The 14,073-nt window shown below is 40.1% G+C and overlaps 1 protein-coding gene across 11 annotated transcripts in view; it reads right to left on the bottom strand.

The window, feature by feature from the left end:
- The window catches only part of SYNE2 (spectrin repeat containing nuclear envelope protein 2), a 351,205-nt gene that overhangs the window by 200,523 nt on the left and 136,609 nt on the right, over window positions 1-14,073 (bottom strand). For all 11 annotated transcript variants that reach the window (XM_081228103.1, XM_081228110.1, XM_081228112.1 and 8 more), the window contains exons 24-28: window positions 5,600-5,811; window positions 5,363-5,453; window positions 4,419-4,537; window positions 3,795-3,921; window positions 618-775 (exon numbers count right to left, since the gene is read on the bottom strand). In XM_081228103.1, the coding sequence (XP_081084229.1) occupies window positions 618-775; window positions 3,795-3,921; window positions 4,419-4,537; window positions 5,363-5,453; window positions 5,600-5,811 (707 nt within the window). The remainder of the gene's footprint in view (window positions 1-617; window positions 776-3,794; window positions 3,922-4,418; window positions 4,538-5,362; window positions 5,454-5,599; window positions 5,812-14,073) is intronic.

Here is a 14,073-nt window from a genome sequence, read left to right as displayed (position 1 = left end):
TCTCGATAATTTAACTGATACTGCGCTAAATGGAAAACTGTTGTAAAGCATACTAAGCCTTTCTCTCTCTTTTGAAATACAAAATACTAAATGTAATTGAACCTTGCCTTGATGACAAAGAAATTCATTATGCATACTAATTATTTTATTAGTGGAAATATACTAGGATTCAAAGTCTAGGCCAATAATAAGTTGAAATGTGTGACCCTGGATAAATAACATATAGACTCTGAGCCTCAGTTCCCTCCTATGTAAAATGGGGAGATGTGCTGGGGGTACACATCCTATGTAAAGGGATAACAATAGCACTCTCATTCTAAAAATGAGGAAATCAAGGCCCAGAGAAGTTACATGACGTGGCTAAATTCAGGCTCAAGGGCAGACAGTGGGAAGAGCACGGCCTTTGGAACTCAACAGACTTTAAGTTCCACTTAAGTCTCTGGCCAGTAGTGTGGCTTGGTTATGTGATTTAACCTCCCCCAGCAGCAGTTTCCTCATCAGCTTCTCTTATGGTTGTTGTGATAACTAAATAAAATAACATACTTAGTATAATATTAGCCTCTCTTAAAATGTAGTAAATTTAGTAAACTCATGGTTAATAGATCCCAGAATTATACCTGGTATTAAGAGTCATCTGAAGCTCTCTTTCTTTCTCCTTTAATTTATCTCTTGCCTTAACTAGGAAAGGCTTCCTAATGTCACTTTCCAGCTCTTCTAACTTCAATGAAGTGACTTCAAACTCTTTCCAGCAAGCTTCAGTTTCATTTTTTAAGACCTGGATGAAACATGTAAATTAATTTTTCAATGAATGGGTTAATAGGCACAATTATTCTGTTCTTACAAAATGAGACATTTACAATTGTGGGCACAAACACAAAGTTTCACATGAAAATACATTTGAAAAGATATTTTACAAGTAAACTGTCCTTCAGAGAGCAATGCTATTAACTGTACTCTCGGAGAATCCACTGAATGAAATCAAGGGAATCAGCAACATGGCTTTCAAAGGAATCCAAATGCCCTTCCCTGAAGTTAGATACACAGAATACAATTCAGAAAGATACACAGAGAAATAAGAACATATTCTATTAGATATTCTATTTTCTCTAGTCTTTTTTTCTCCTTAAAGTAAAATTGCAATGAACCAAAATCATTTCTATCAAATGAGAAGTGAGTAAAATTAATTTATGATTTATAGTTAAACATCTAAAATTCTATACTATTCGAACTCCTTATCTTGGTTCTTTTTTTTTAAAAAGGCACTGCTATAGAATCTGAGTGCTCATAAGTATAATTTGTTCTTCACTTTCCCCAAGGATTCGTATAGTTTTTCTAACCAACTTATTATTCAGTCACAGGAGTAAGGTCTCAAGACAGCCTCTTTTTTTTTTTTTTTTACATCTTTATTGGAGTATAATTGCTTAACAATGGTGTGTTAGTTTCTGCTTTATAACAAAATGAATCAGTTATACATATACATATGTTCCCATATCCCCTCCCTTTTGCGTCTCTATCCCACCCCCACCCCAGGCGGTCACAAAGCACCGAGCTGATCTCCCTGTGCTATGCGGCTGCTTCCCACTAGCTATCTACCTTACGTTTGGTAGTGTGTATATGTCCATGCCTCTCTTTCGCTTTGTCACAGCTTACCCTTCCCCCTCCCCATATCCTCAAGTCCATTCTCTAGTAAGTCTGTGTCTTTATTCCTGTCTTACCCCTAGGTTTTTCATGACATTTTTTTCTTCTTAAATTCCATATATATGTGTTAGCATACGGTATTTGTCTTTCTCTTTCTGACTTACTTCACTCTGTATGACAGACTCTAGGTCTATCCACCTCATTACAAATAGCTCAATTTCATTTCTTTTTATGGCTGAGTAATATTCCATTGTATATATGTGCCACATCTTCTTTATCCATTCATCTGATGATGGACACTTAGGTTGTTTCCATCTCCGGGCTATTGTAAATAGGGCTGCTATGAACATTTTGGTACATGACTCTTTTTGAATTATGGTTTTCTCAGGGTATATGCCCAGTAGTGGGATTGCTGGGTCATATGGTAGTTCTATTTGTAGTTTTTTAAGGAACCTCTCCATACTGTTCTCCATAGTGGCTGTACCAATTCACATTCCCACCAGCAGTGCAAGAGTATTCCCTTTTCTCCACACCCTCTCCAGCATTTATTGTTTCTAGATTTCTTGATGATGGCCATTCTGACTGGTGTGAGATGATATCTCATTGTAGTTTTGATTTGCATTTCTCTAATGATGAATGATGTTGAGCATTCTTTCATGTGTTTGTTGGCAGTCTGTATATCTTCTTTGGAGAAATGTCTCTTTAGGTCTTCTGCCCATTTTTGGATTGGGTTGTTTGTTTTTTTGTTATTGGGCTGCATGAGCTGCTTATAAATTTTGGAGATTAATCCTTTGTCAGTTGCTTCATTAGCAAATATTTTCTCCCATTCTGAGGGTTGTCTTTTGGTCTTGTTTATGGTTTTCTTTGCTGTGCAAAAGCTTTGAAGTTTCATTAGGTCCCATTTGTTTATTTTTGTCTTTATTTCCATTACTCTAGGAGGTGGGTCCAAAAGGATCTTGCTGTGATTTATGTCATAGAGTGTTCTGCCTATGTTTTCCTCTAAGAGTTTGATAGTTTCTGGCCTTACATTTAGGTCTTTAATCCATTTTGAGCTTATTTTTGTGTATGGTGTTAGGGAATGATCTAATCTCATACTTTTACATGTCCCTGTCCAGTTTTCCCAGCACCACTTATTGAAGAGGCTGTCCTTTCTCCACTGTACATTCCTGCCTCCTTTATCAAAGATAAGTTGACCATATGTGCGTGGGTTTATCTCTGGGCTTTCTATCCTGTTCCATTGATCTATCTTTCTGTTTTTGTGCCAGTACCATACTACAAGACAGCTTCTTAATTGTGATGAAAACGTGCTACACCCACTACTTGAACAACAGAGATTTTAACACATGAATTTTGCTTATTCAGATGGAAAATAGAGAAGAGCCATTTGGTAGAGTGTGACTCAGGAACTGGCATCATGAAAGGAAGATAACTAGAAAATATGAGAGGGCATTGTAGGAAGCACCCATGACCTTTTCTCCACCTGATGGGCTTTCTGTAAGGGTTCACTCTAATGCACATCCAAGCATATGAGGGTGTTGCACTGCAATGCACAGATTATCTTCAAAATAAGGAAGATACTTATTTGTAGAACTTAACGATTGGTGTGCCCATCACTAGATTGTTTTTTCTGCAGCTCCTGGGTCAAATGCAGGACTCCCTCTGACGGCTCTCCACAAGATCATCCATCACGTACTGAGAAAACTCCCTCCATGACCTTCCCCTTTCTTATTACCCAACATCAGACAGATAATGTGACGATTTGGTTAAGATGATAGATGACTGAAACAAAAATTCAGAGTCACCGGTTTTTCACATATTGTTAATTTTGGAGCAAACCAGAAGCTGGGTTGGCTGAAATCGCCTTCAAACACATTGCTTCAACCAATTCATCTGAAGCCTTCATCCCCATCCCAAACACAATCTAAACTTCTGCAAGCCACAATATATAGAATATCAAATTAGAGCATGAGCAATAAATTAGCACCCCGAACAAACTCCTTCCTGGGTTTGGGTGTCTTCCTGAAATCCGGTGACAGAGAGTTCCTTAGAAACATCTAGCGTATGTGACCACAACAAAAATGGTGAAGTCTATACTTAAAGCGGTATTATTTTCTAATAAAAGATAAAACTCCTCTAGTAATATTTTCAGTATTTACCTGTAGATCTGTCAGTTTATCCTGTAGACAAACACTACTCCTTTCCTTGTCACTAGAGAAATCAGAAATAATCCTGACAATGTTGTTTTGCAGGTGTAGTTCAAGATTGTCTCTGTGTGTATCATACCTGGAAAAAAATTAAATGCAATGTTACTTAATTTTAAAAATAAGACTAAAAAAATTTTTTTTAATTACTGTCAATTGTCCATGAGGAAATCCCAGAGAATTTCTGCTTAAGTTACTGGATCACATGCAAAAATTATGACTAAAGGAAAATAAAAACTTACTTATTAAAGTATAACATTTGCACTGATGGAAGATTTTTGCTGGATTTTCTAGTTGTTTAAAAGAGTTTACCTCTCCTTAACATATACACAATACTATACATAAAATAGATAACCAGCAAGGACCTACTGTATAGCACAGAGAACTATACTCAATATTTTGTAATAATCTATAAGGGAATAGAATCTGAAAAAGGATATACAAACATACATCATATATATACATATATATGTGTGTGTGTACGTATAACTGAATCACCTTGCTGTACACCTGAAACTAACACAACATTGTAAATCAACTGTATGTCAATAAAAATAATTTTTTTTAAAAAGAGTTTACCTCTCTAGTAAACTATTTATAGATGCACTGTGATCCTTTTCATATTTCTCCATAACACTTTCCTCCTGTTGAGGCTTTAACTTGGATTCCAGGCTAACATCCTTAATCGATTCCATTGCCTAAGCAAAAATGCAAAATAGTAAACATATTATATTCAATATACTTAATTGTCTGGAAAGGACAAACATTTTGGATAAAAAGGGATATCACTGATTCTTTATACCCCAAACCAAGAGATAATACAATTTATTTAAAGTTTCTCAGCTCAGAGAAAGGTCTTTCCATAGGACAGAGATTTATTAGACTGATTCTCACCTTCTAATTGGTATGTCAGCAGGATAAAGGAGTTCTCCCAGCCCCTAAGTGCTGTTTCTGCCTGTGACCACATAGCCATGGTCCAAGGCAGACAGAAGCCTAGCATGCAGGAACAGACCTCTGAAAAAAAATACACCTTGTTCCTTCACTACCCCTTCTGACAGGCAGTCTGGGCTGTGATATACAGCAAATCCCCACACTCTTAGAATTTAACAATTTAGAAAATCCAATTCCAAGGAAATTAAAAGACATTATAATGAGAAAAAGACAAATGACAAATGAACTAGTTCATCTCAATGACACTGAAGCATCTGTGCAGTTGAAGCTCAGCCTCTTGTGCTCTCAATAGTAACACGCAGACAGCGTGTATTCATAATGGTTCAAAATGGTGTCTTTTGGAAAGAACTGTTGGTATCCTCAGAGGAAGATTAAGTTATGCTTGCCATAGCTTTGGTCTGTTGTATTCTAATTCTCTGAAAAGCAATCTTCCTTATATTACTTGAGTGGGAATTCTCAGCTGATGGAAACAATCAGATAATTAAATGCAACACTCAATGAGAAGTGGATTATTGTACACCTGGCTTTTTTCATTGGGTTTACTTCTAAAATACATTATCCAAATTTAACACCTTTTTAGCTGATGGCTGACTGTCTAATTTTGCAGATGGCACCTCGCTGAGGGCATTCCTTCCTCCATTCTCAGATGTGTCTGCAGGACCCCTAGGAAGGAATCAAAATTGCGTATTAAAATACAGGGAGAAAAACAAAGCCTAAAAGAGAATGAATAATACTCAGTGTCATTTAATTTCGAGAGAGGGTTTATCTCATTTCTCCCTGACATGCAGCTATTCTCACGAGGCACTAACTTGTTTTTCGACGTGCCTCCCACAGTGGGTTGCAGTGTCATATGAATCTCAGAAGCACATTTCCGAAGCCTTTCTATCTTCTGTTCGTAATCTTTGAGCGCTCTCCTCACTTCTTGTTGACTCTTCTGTGAAGTCAGCTCTTCACACAGCTCCCGTAGGACATCCATGTGGTGATCAAGCTGGTACAGGCTGCCTTCCTCCGAAAAGCAGGCCTGATTGAGGAAATAAAGCAGGAAATGTGTTTCAAATGAGCTTACATGATTAGTCCATGAGGATTAAAAACTAACAGATGTGTGTGACTTTAACAACACTTTCAACTGATACAGCCACGATGGAGAACAGTATGGAGGTTCCTTAAAAAACTAAAAGTAGAACTACCATACGACCCAGCAATCCCACTACTGGACATATACCCTGAGAAAACCATAATTCAACAAGAGTCATGTAGGGGGGGACCCTGGGAAGATGGCGGAAGAGTAAGACGCGGAGATCACCTTCCTCCCCACAGATACATCAGAAATTCATCTACACGTGGAACAACTCCTACAGAACACCTACTGAACGCTGACAGAAGACCTCAGACCCCCCAAAAGGCAAGAAACTCCCCACATACCTGGGTAGGACAAAAGAAAAAAGAATAAACAGAGACAAAAGGATAGGGACGGGACCTGCACCAGTGGGAGGGAGCCGTGAAGGAGGAAAGGTTTCCACACACTACAAGCCCCTTCGCGGGCGGAGACTGCAGGTGGCGGAGGGGGAAAGCTTCGGAGTAGCGGAGGAGAGCACAGCAACAGGGGCGGAGGGCAAAGCGGAGAGATTCCGGCACAGAGGATCGGTGCCCTCAGGCACACACCAGCCCGAGAGGCTTGTCTGCTCGGCCGCCGGGGCGGGCGGGGCTGGGAGCTGAGGCTCGGGTATCGGCTTTCAGTCGGAGCGCAGGGAGAGGACTGGGGCTAGCGGCAGGAAGAGAGCCTGAGGGGGTTAGTGTACCACGGCTAGCCCGGAGGGAGTCCGGGGAAAGGGTCTGGAGCTGCCGAAGAGGCAAGAGGCTTTTTCTTCCCTTTTGTTTCCTGGTGAGCGAGGAGAGGGCATTAAGAGGGCTGCTTTGGGAAGCGCCAGAGACGGCCGCGAGCCGCGGCTAAAGGCGCGGACCCCGGAGACGGGCGTGGGACGCTGGGGCTGCCGCTGCTGCCGCCGACGTGGGGCCTGTGTGCGAGCGCGGGTCACTGTCCACCCCGCCACTGCCGCGGTCCCGGAACCCGGGGACGGCTTTCCCGGGAAAGCGCACGGAGCGCCTCGGTCTGGTGCAACGTCACTCTGGCCTCTGCCGCCGCAGGCCCGTCCCACACTGCGCGCCCCTCCCTCCCCTCTGCCTGAGTGAGCCAGAGCCCCCGAATCAGCGGCTCCTTTAAACCCGTCCTGTCTGAGCGAAGAACGGACGCCCTCCTGCGACCTACGCGCAGGGGCGGGGCCAGGTCCAAGGCTGAGACCCGGGAGCTGTGAGAGCAGAGACAAGGAAATCTCTCTGCGCAGCCTCGGAGGCAGCGGATTAAAGCTCCAAGGTCCACTTGATGTGCCCTGCGTCTGTGGAGTGCATGAATGGACAGCGAATCATCCCAAATTGAGGAAGTGGACTTTGAGGACAAGATTTAAGACTTTCCCCCCTTTTCCTCTTTTTACAACGAAGTATCCCAAATTGAGCAGGTGGACTTGGAGAGCAAGATTTTTGATTTTTCCCCCTGCTCTCTTTTTGTGAATGTGTATGTGTATTCTTCTGTGTAAGATTCTCTCTGTATAGCTTTGCTTCCACCATATGTCCCAGGGTTCTATCTGTCCGTTTTTTTTTTCAATAATTACTTTTTAATTTTAATAACGCTACTATATTTCATACTTTATTCTATTTTACTTTACCTGCTCTTTTTTTTCTACCTTCCCTTCCTCCCTCCCTCCCTTTGCCCCTCCTTTCCTTTTTTCTCTCTTTCGTTCCTTCCTCCCTCCCTCCCTCCCTTCTTCCTTACACTCTTTCTTTTTCTTTCCTTCCTCCCTCCCTCTCTCCTGTCTTTCTTTCCTTCCTCCCTCCCGCCCACCCCTCTTCCTTTCACTTTCTTTTTCTTTCCTTCCTCCCTCCCTCCCTCCTGTCTTTCTTTCTTTCTTTCTTTCCTTCCTCCCTCCCTCCCGCCTTTCTTTCCTTCTTCCTTCCTTTCTTTCCTTCTTCCTTTCTTTCTTCTACTAATTCTTTCTTTCTACTTTTTCTCCCTGTTATTCTGAGCCGGGTAGATGAAAGGCTCTTGCTGCTGCAGCCAGGAGTCAGTGCTGTGCCTCTGAAGTGGGAGAGCCAACTTCAGGACACGGGTCCACAAGAGACCTCCCAGATCCACATAATATCAAGCAGTGAAAATCTCCCAGAGATCTCCATCTCAAAACGAGCACCCAGCTTCAGTCAACGACCAGCAAACTACAGTGCTGGTCACCCTATGCCAAGCAACTAGCAAGGCAGGAACACAACCCCACCCATTAACAGAGATGCTGCCTAAAAACATAATAAGGCCACAGGCACCCCAAAACCCACCACCAGACGTGGACCTGTCCACCAGAAAGACAAGATCGAGCCTCAACCACCAGAACACAGGCACTAGTCCCCCTCACCAGGAAGCCTACACAACCTACTGAAACAACCTTAGCCACTGGGGACAGACACCAAAAACAACGGGAACTACGAATCTGCAGCCTGCAAAAAGGAGACCCCAAACACAGTAACATAAGCAAAATGAGAAGTACAGAAAAACACACAGCAGGTGAAGGAGCAAGATAAAAACCTACCAGACCTAACAAATGAAGAGGTAATAGGCAGTCTACCTGAAAAAGAATTCAGAATGATGATAGTAAAGCTGATCCAAGATTCTATTTCCAAGATCCAAAATCTTGGAAATAGAATAGACAAAATGCAAGAAACAGTTAACAAGGACCTAGAACTAAAGATGAATCAAGCATCGATTAACAACACAATAAATGAAATGAAAAATACTCTAGATGGGATCAGTAGCAGAATAACTGAGGCAGAAGAACGGATAAGTGAGGTGGAAGATAAAATAGTGGAAATAACTGATGCAGAGCAAAATAAAGAAAAAAGAATGAAAAGAACAGAGGACAGTCTCAGAGACCTCTGGGACAACATTAAACGCACCAACATTTGAATTATAGGGGTTCCAGAAGAAGAAGAGAAAAAGAAAGGGACTGAGAAAATATTTGAAGAGATTATAGTTGAAAACTTCCCTAATATGGGAAAGGAAATAGTTAATCAAGTCCAGGAGGCACAGAGAGTCCCATACAGAATAAATCCAAGGAGAAATACGCCAAGACACATATTAATCAAACTGTCAAAAATTAAACACAAAGAAATCATATTAAAAGCAGCAAGAGAAAAAAAACAAATAACACACAAGGGAATCCCCATCAGGTTAACAGCTGATCTCTCAGCAGAAACTCTACAAGCCAGAAGGGAGTGGCAGGACATAATTAAAGTGATGAAGGAGAGAAACCTGCAACCAAGATTACTCTACCCAGCAAGGATCTCATTCAGATTTGATGGAGAAATTAAAACCTTTACAGACAAGCAAAAGCTGAGAGAGTTCAGCACCACCAAACCAGCTTTACAACAAATGCTAAAGGAACTTCTCTAGGCAAGAAACACAACAGAAGGAATATACCTACAATAACGAACCCAAAGCAATTAAGGAAATGGGAATAGGAACATACATATCGATAATTACCTTAAATGTAAATGGACTAAATGCTCCCACCAAAAGACACAGAGTGGCTGAATGGATACAAAAACAAGACCCATATATATGCTGTCTACAAGAGACCCACTTCAGACCTAGAGACACATACAGATTGAAAGTAAGGGGATGGAAAAAGATATTCCATGCAAATGGAAATCAAAAGAAAGCTGGAGTAGCAATTCTTATATCAGACAAAATAGACTTTAAAATAAAGACTATTAGAAGAGACAAAGAAGGACACTACATAATGATAAAGGGATCGATCCAAGAAGAAGATGTAAAAATTGTAAATATTTATGAACCCAACATAGGAGCACCTCAATACATAAGGCAAATACTAACAGCCATAAAAGGGGAAATCGACAGTAACACAATCATAGTAGGGGACTTTAACACCCCACTTTCACCAATGGACAGATCATCCAAAATGAAAATAAATAAGGAAACACAAGCTTTAAATGATACATTAAACAAGATGGACTTAATTGATATTTATAGGACATCCCATTCAAAAACAACAGAATACACATTTTTCTCAAGTGCTCATGGAACATTCTCCAGGATAGATCATATCTTGGGTCACAAATCAAGCCTTGGTAAATTTAAGAAAATTGAAATTGTATCAAGTATCTTTTCTGACCACAATGTTATGAGACTAGACATCAATTACAGGAAAAGATCTGTAAAAAAGACAAACACATGGAGGCTAAACAATACACTACTCAATAACGAAGTGATCACTGAAGAAATCAAACAGGAAATTAAAAAATACCTAGAAACAAATGACAATGGAGACACGATGACCCAAAACCTATGGGATGCAGCAAAAGCAGTTCTAAGAGGGAAGTTTATAGCAATACAATCCCACCTTAAGAAACAGGAAACATCTCGAGCAAACAACCTGACCCTGCACCTAAAGCAATTAGAGAAAGAAGAACAAAAAAACCCCCAAAGCTAGCAGAAGGAAAGAAATCATAAAGGTCAGATGAGAAATAAATGAAAAAGAAATGAAGGAAACGATAGCAATGATCAATAAAACTAAAAGCTGGTTCTTTGAGAAGATAAACAAAATAGACAAACCATTAGCCAGACTCATCAAGAAAAAAAGGGAGAAGACACAAATCAATAGAATTAGAAATGAAAAAGGAGAAGTAACAACTGACACTGCAGAAATACAAAAGATCATGAGAGATTACTACAAGCAACTCTATGCCAATAAAATGGACAACCTGGAAGAAATGGACAAATTCTTAGAAATGCACAACCTGCCAAGACTGAATCAGGAAGAAATAGAAAATATGAATAGACCAATCACAAGCACTGAAATTGAAACTGTGATTAAAAATCTTCCAACAAACAAAAGCCCAGGACCAGATGGCTTCACAGGCGAATTCTATCAAACATTTAGAGAAGAGCTAACACCCATCCTTCTCAAACTCTTTCAAACAATTTCAGAGGAAGGAACACTCCCAAACTCATTCTATGAGGCCACCATCACCTTGATACCAAAACCAGGCAAGGATGTCACAAAGAAAGAAAACTACAGGCCAATAGCACTGATGAACATAGATGCAAAAATCCTCAACAAAATACTAGCAAACAGAATCCAACAGCACATTAAAAGGATCATACACCATGATCAAGTGGGGTTTATTCCAGGAATGCAAGGATTCTTCAATATACGCAAATCAATCAATGTGATACACCATATTAACAAGTTGAAGGAGAAAAACCATATGATCATCTCAATAGATGCAGAGAAAGCTTTCGACAAAATTCAACACCCATTTATGATAAAAACCCTGCAGAAAGTAGGCATAGAGGGAACTTTCCTCAACATAATAAAGGCCATATATGACAAACCCACAGCCAACATCATCCTCAATGGTGAAAAACTGAAACCATTTCCACTAAGATCAGGAACAAGACAAGGCTGCCCACTCTCACCACTCTTATTCAACTTAGTTTTGGAAGTTTTAGCCACAGTAATCAGAGAAGAAAAGGAAATAAAAGGAATCCAAATTGGAAAAGAAGAAGTAAACCTGTCACTGTTTGCAGATGATATGATACTATACATAGAGAATCCTAAAGATGTTACCAGACAACTACTAGAGCTAATCAATGAATTTGGTAAAGTAGCAGGATACAAAATTAATGTACAGAAATCTCTGGCATTCCTGTACACTAATGATGAAAAATCTGAAAATGAAATCAAGAAAACACTCCCATTTACCATTGCAACAAAAAGAATAAAATATCTAGGAATAAACCTACCTAAGGAGACAAAAGACCTGTATGCAGAAAATTATAAGACACTGATGAAAGAAATTAAAGATGATACAAATAGATGGAGAGATATACCATGCTCCTGGATTGGAAGAATCAATATTGTGAAAATGACTCTACTACCCAAAGCAATCTACAGATTCAATGCAATCCCTATCAAACTACCACTGGCATTTTTCACAGAACTACAACAAAAAAGTTCAAAATTTGTTTGGAAACACAAAAGACCCCGAATAGCCAAAGCAATCTTGAGAACGAAAAATGGAGCTGGAGGAATCAGGCTCCCTGACTTCAGACTATACTAGAAAGCTACAGTAATCAAGACAGTGTGGTACTGGCACAAAAACAGAAAGATAGATCAATGGAACAGGATAGAAAGCCCAGAGATAAACCCACGCACATATGGTCAACTTATCTTTGATAAAGGAGGCAGGAATGTAAAGTGGAGAAAGGACAGCCTCTTCAATAAGTGGTGCTGGGAAAACTGGACAGGGACGTGTAAAAGTATGAGATTAGATCATTCCCTAACACCATACACAAAAATAAGCTCAAAATGGATTAAAGACCTAAATGTAAGGCCAGAAACTATCAAACTCTTAGAGGAAAACATAGGCAGAACACTCTATGACATAAATCACAGCAAGATCCTTTTGGACCCACCTCCTAGAGAAATGGAAATAAAGACAAAGATAAACAAATGGGACCTAATGAAACTTCAAAGCTTTTGCACAGCAAAGGAAACCATAAACAAGACCAAAAGACAACCCTCAGAATGGGAAAAAATATTTGCAAATGAAGCAACTGACAAAGGATTAATCTCCAAAATTTATAAACAGCTCATGCAGCTCAATAGCAAAAAAACAAACAACCCAATCCAAAAATGGGCAGAAGACTTAAATAGGCATCTCTCCAAAGAAGATATACAGACTGCCAACAAACACATGAAAGAATGCTCAACATCATTAATCATTAGAGAAATGCAAGTCAAAACTACAATGAGATATCATCTCACACCAGTCAGAATGGCCATCATCAAGAAATCTAGAAACAATAAATGCTGGAGAGGGTGTGGAGAAAAGGGAACACTCTTGCACTGCTGGTGGGAATGTGAATTGGTACAGCCACTATGGAGAACAGTATGGAGGTTCCTTAAAAAACTAAAACTAGAACTACCATATGATCCAGCAATCCCACTACTAGGCATATACTGTGAGAAAACCATAATTCAAAAAGAGACATGTACCAAAATGATCATTGCAGCTCTATTCACAATAGCCCGGAGCTGGAAACAACCTAAGTGTCCATCATCGGATGAATGGATAAAGAAGATGTGGCACATATATACAATGGAATATTACTCAGCCATGAAAAGAAGCGAAACTGAGCTATTTGTAATGAGGTGGATAGACCTAGAGTCTGTCATACAGAGTGAAGTAAGTCAGAAAGAGAAAGACAAATACCGTATGCTAACACATATATATGGAATTAAAAAAAAAATGTCATGAAGAACCTAGGGGTAAAACGGGAATAAAGACACAGACCTACTTGAGAATGGACTTGAGGATATGGGGAGGGGGAAGGGTAAGCTGTGACAAAGCGAAAGAGTGGCACGGACATATATACACTACCAAACGTAAGGTAGATAGATAGTGGGAAGCAGCCGCAGAGCACAGGGAGATCAGCTCGGTGCTTTGTGACCGCCTGGAGGGGTGGGATGGGGAGGGTGGGAGGGAGGGAGATGCATGAGGGAAGGGATGTGGGAACAGATGTATATGTATGACTGATTCACTTTGTTATAAAGCAGAAACTAATAAAAAAAAGAAAAAAAAAAAAAGAGTCATGTACCACAATGTTCACTGCAGCTCTATTTACAATAGCCCGGAGACTGAAACAACCTAAGTGTCCATCGACATATGAATGGATAAAGAAGACGTGGCACATATATACAATGGAATATTACTCAGCCATAAAAAGAAACAAAATTGAGTTATTCGTAGTGAGGTGGATGGACCTATAGTCTGTCATACAGAGTGAAGTAATTCAGAAAGAGAAAAACAAATACCATATGCTAACACATATATATGGAAACAACAACAACAACAAAAGGTTCTGAAAAACGTAGGGGCAGGACAAGAATAAAGATGCAGACATACAGAATGGACTTGAGGACACACGGAGGGGGAAGGGTAAGCTGGGATGAAGTGAGAGAGTGGCATGGACATATATACACTACCAAATGTAAAATAGATAGCTCTTGGGAAGCAGCCACATAGCACAGGGATATCAGTTCAGTGCTTTGTGACCACCTAGAGGGGTGGGATAGGGAGGGTGGGAGGGAGATGCAAGAGGGAGGAGATATGGGGATATATGTGTATGTATAGCTGATTCACTTTGTTATAAAGCAGA

The sequence above is a fragment of the Mesoplodon bidens genome (assembly GCF_964165515.1).
Source record: "Mesoplodon bidens genome assembly, chromosome: 3".
In the NCBI taxonomy this organism is placed as follows: Eukaryota; Metazoa; Chordata; class Mammalia; order Artiodactyla; family Ziphiidae; genus Mesoplodon; species Mesoplodon bidens.
The sequence above is the reverse complement of the archived record's forward strand: the minus strand, read 5'-3'. Positions and strand labels throughout refer to the sequence as shown.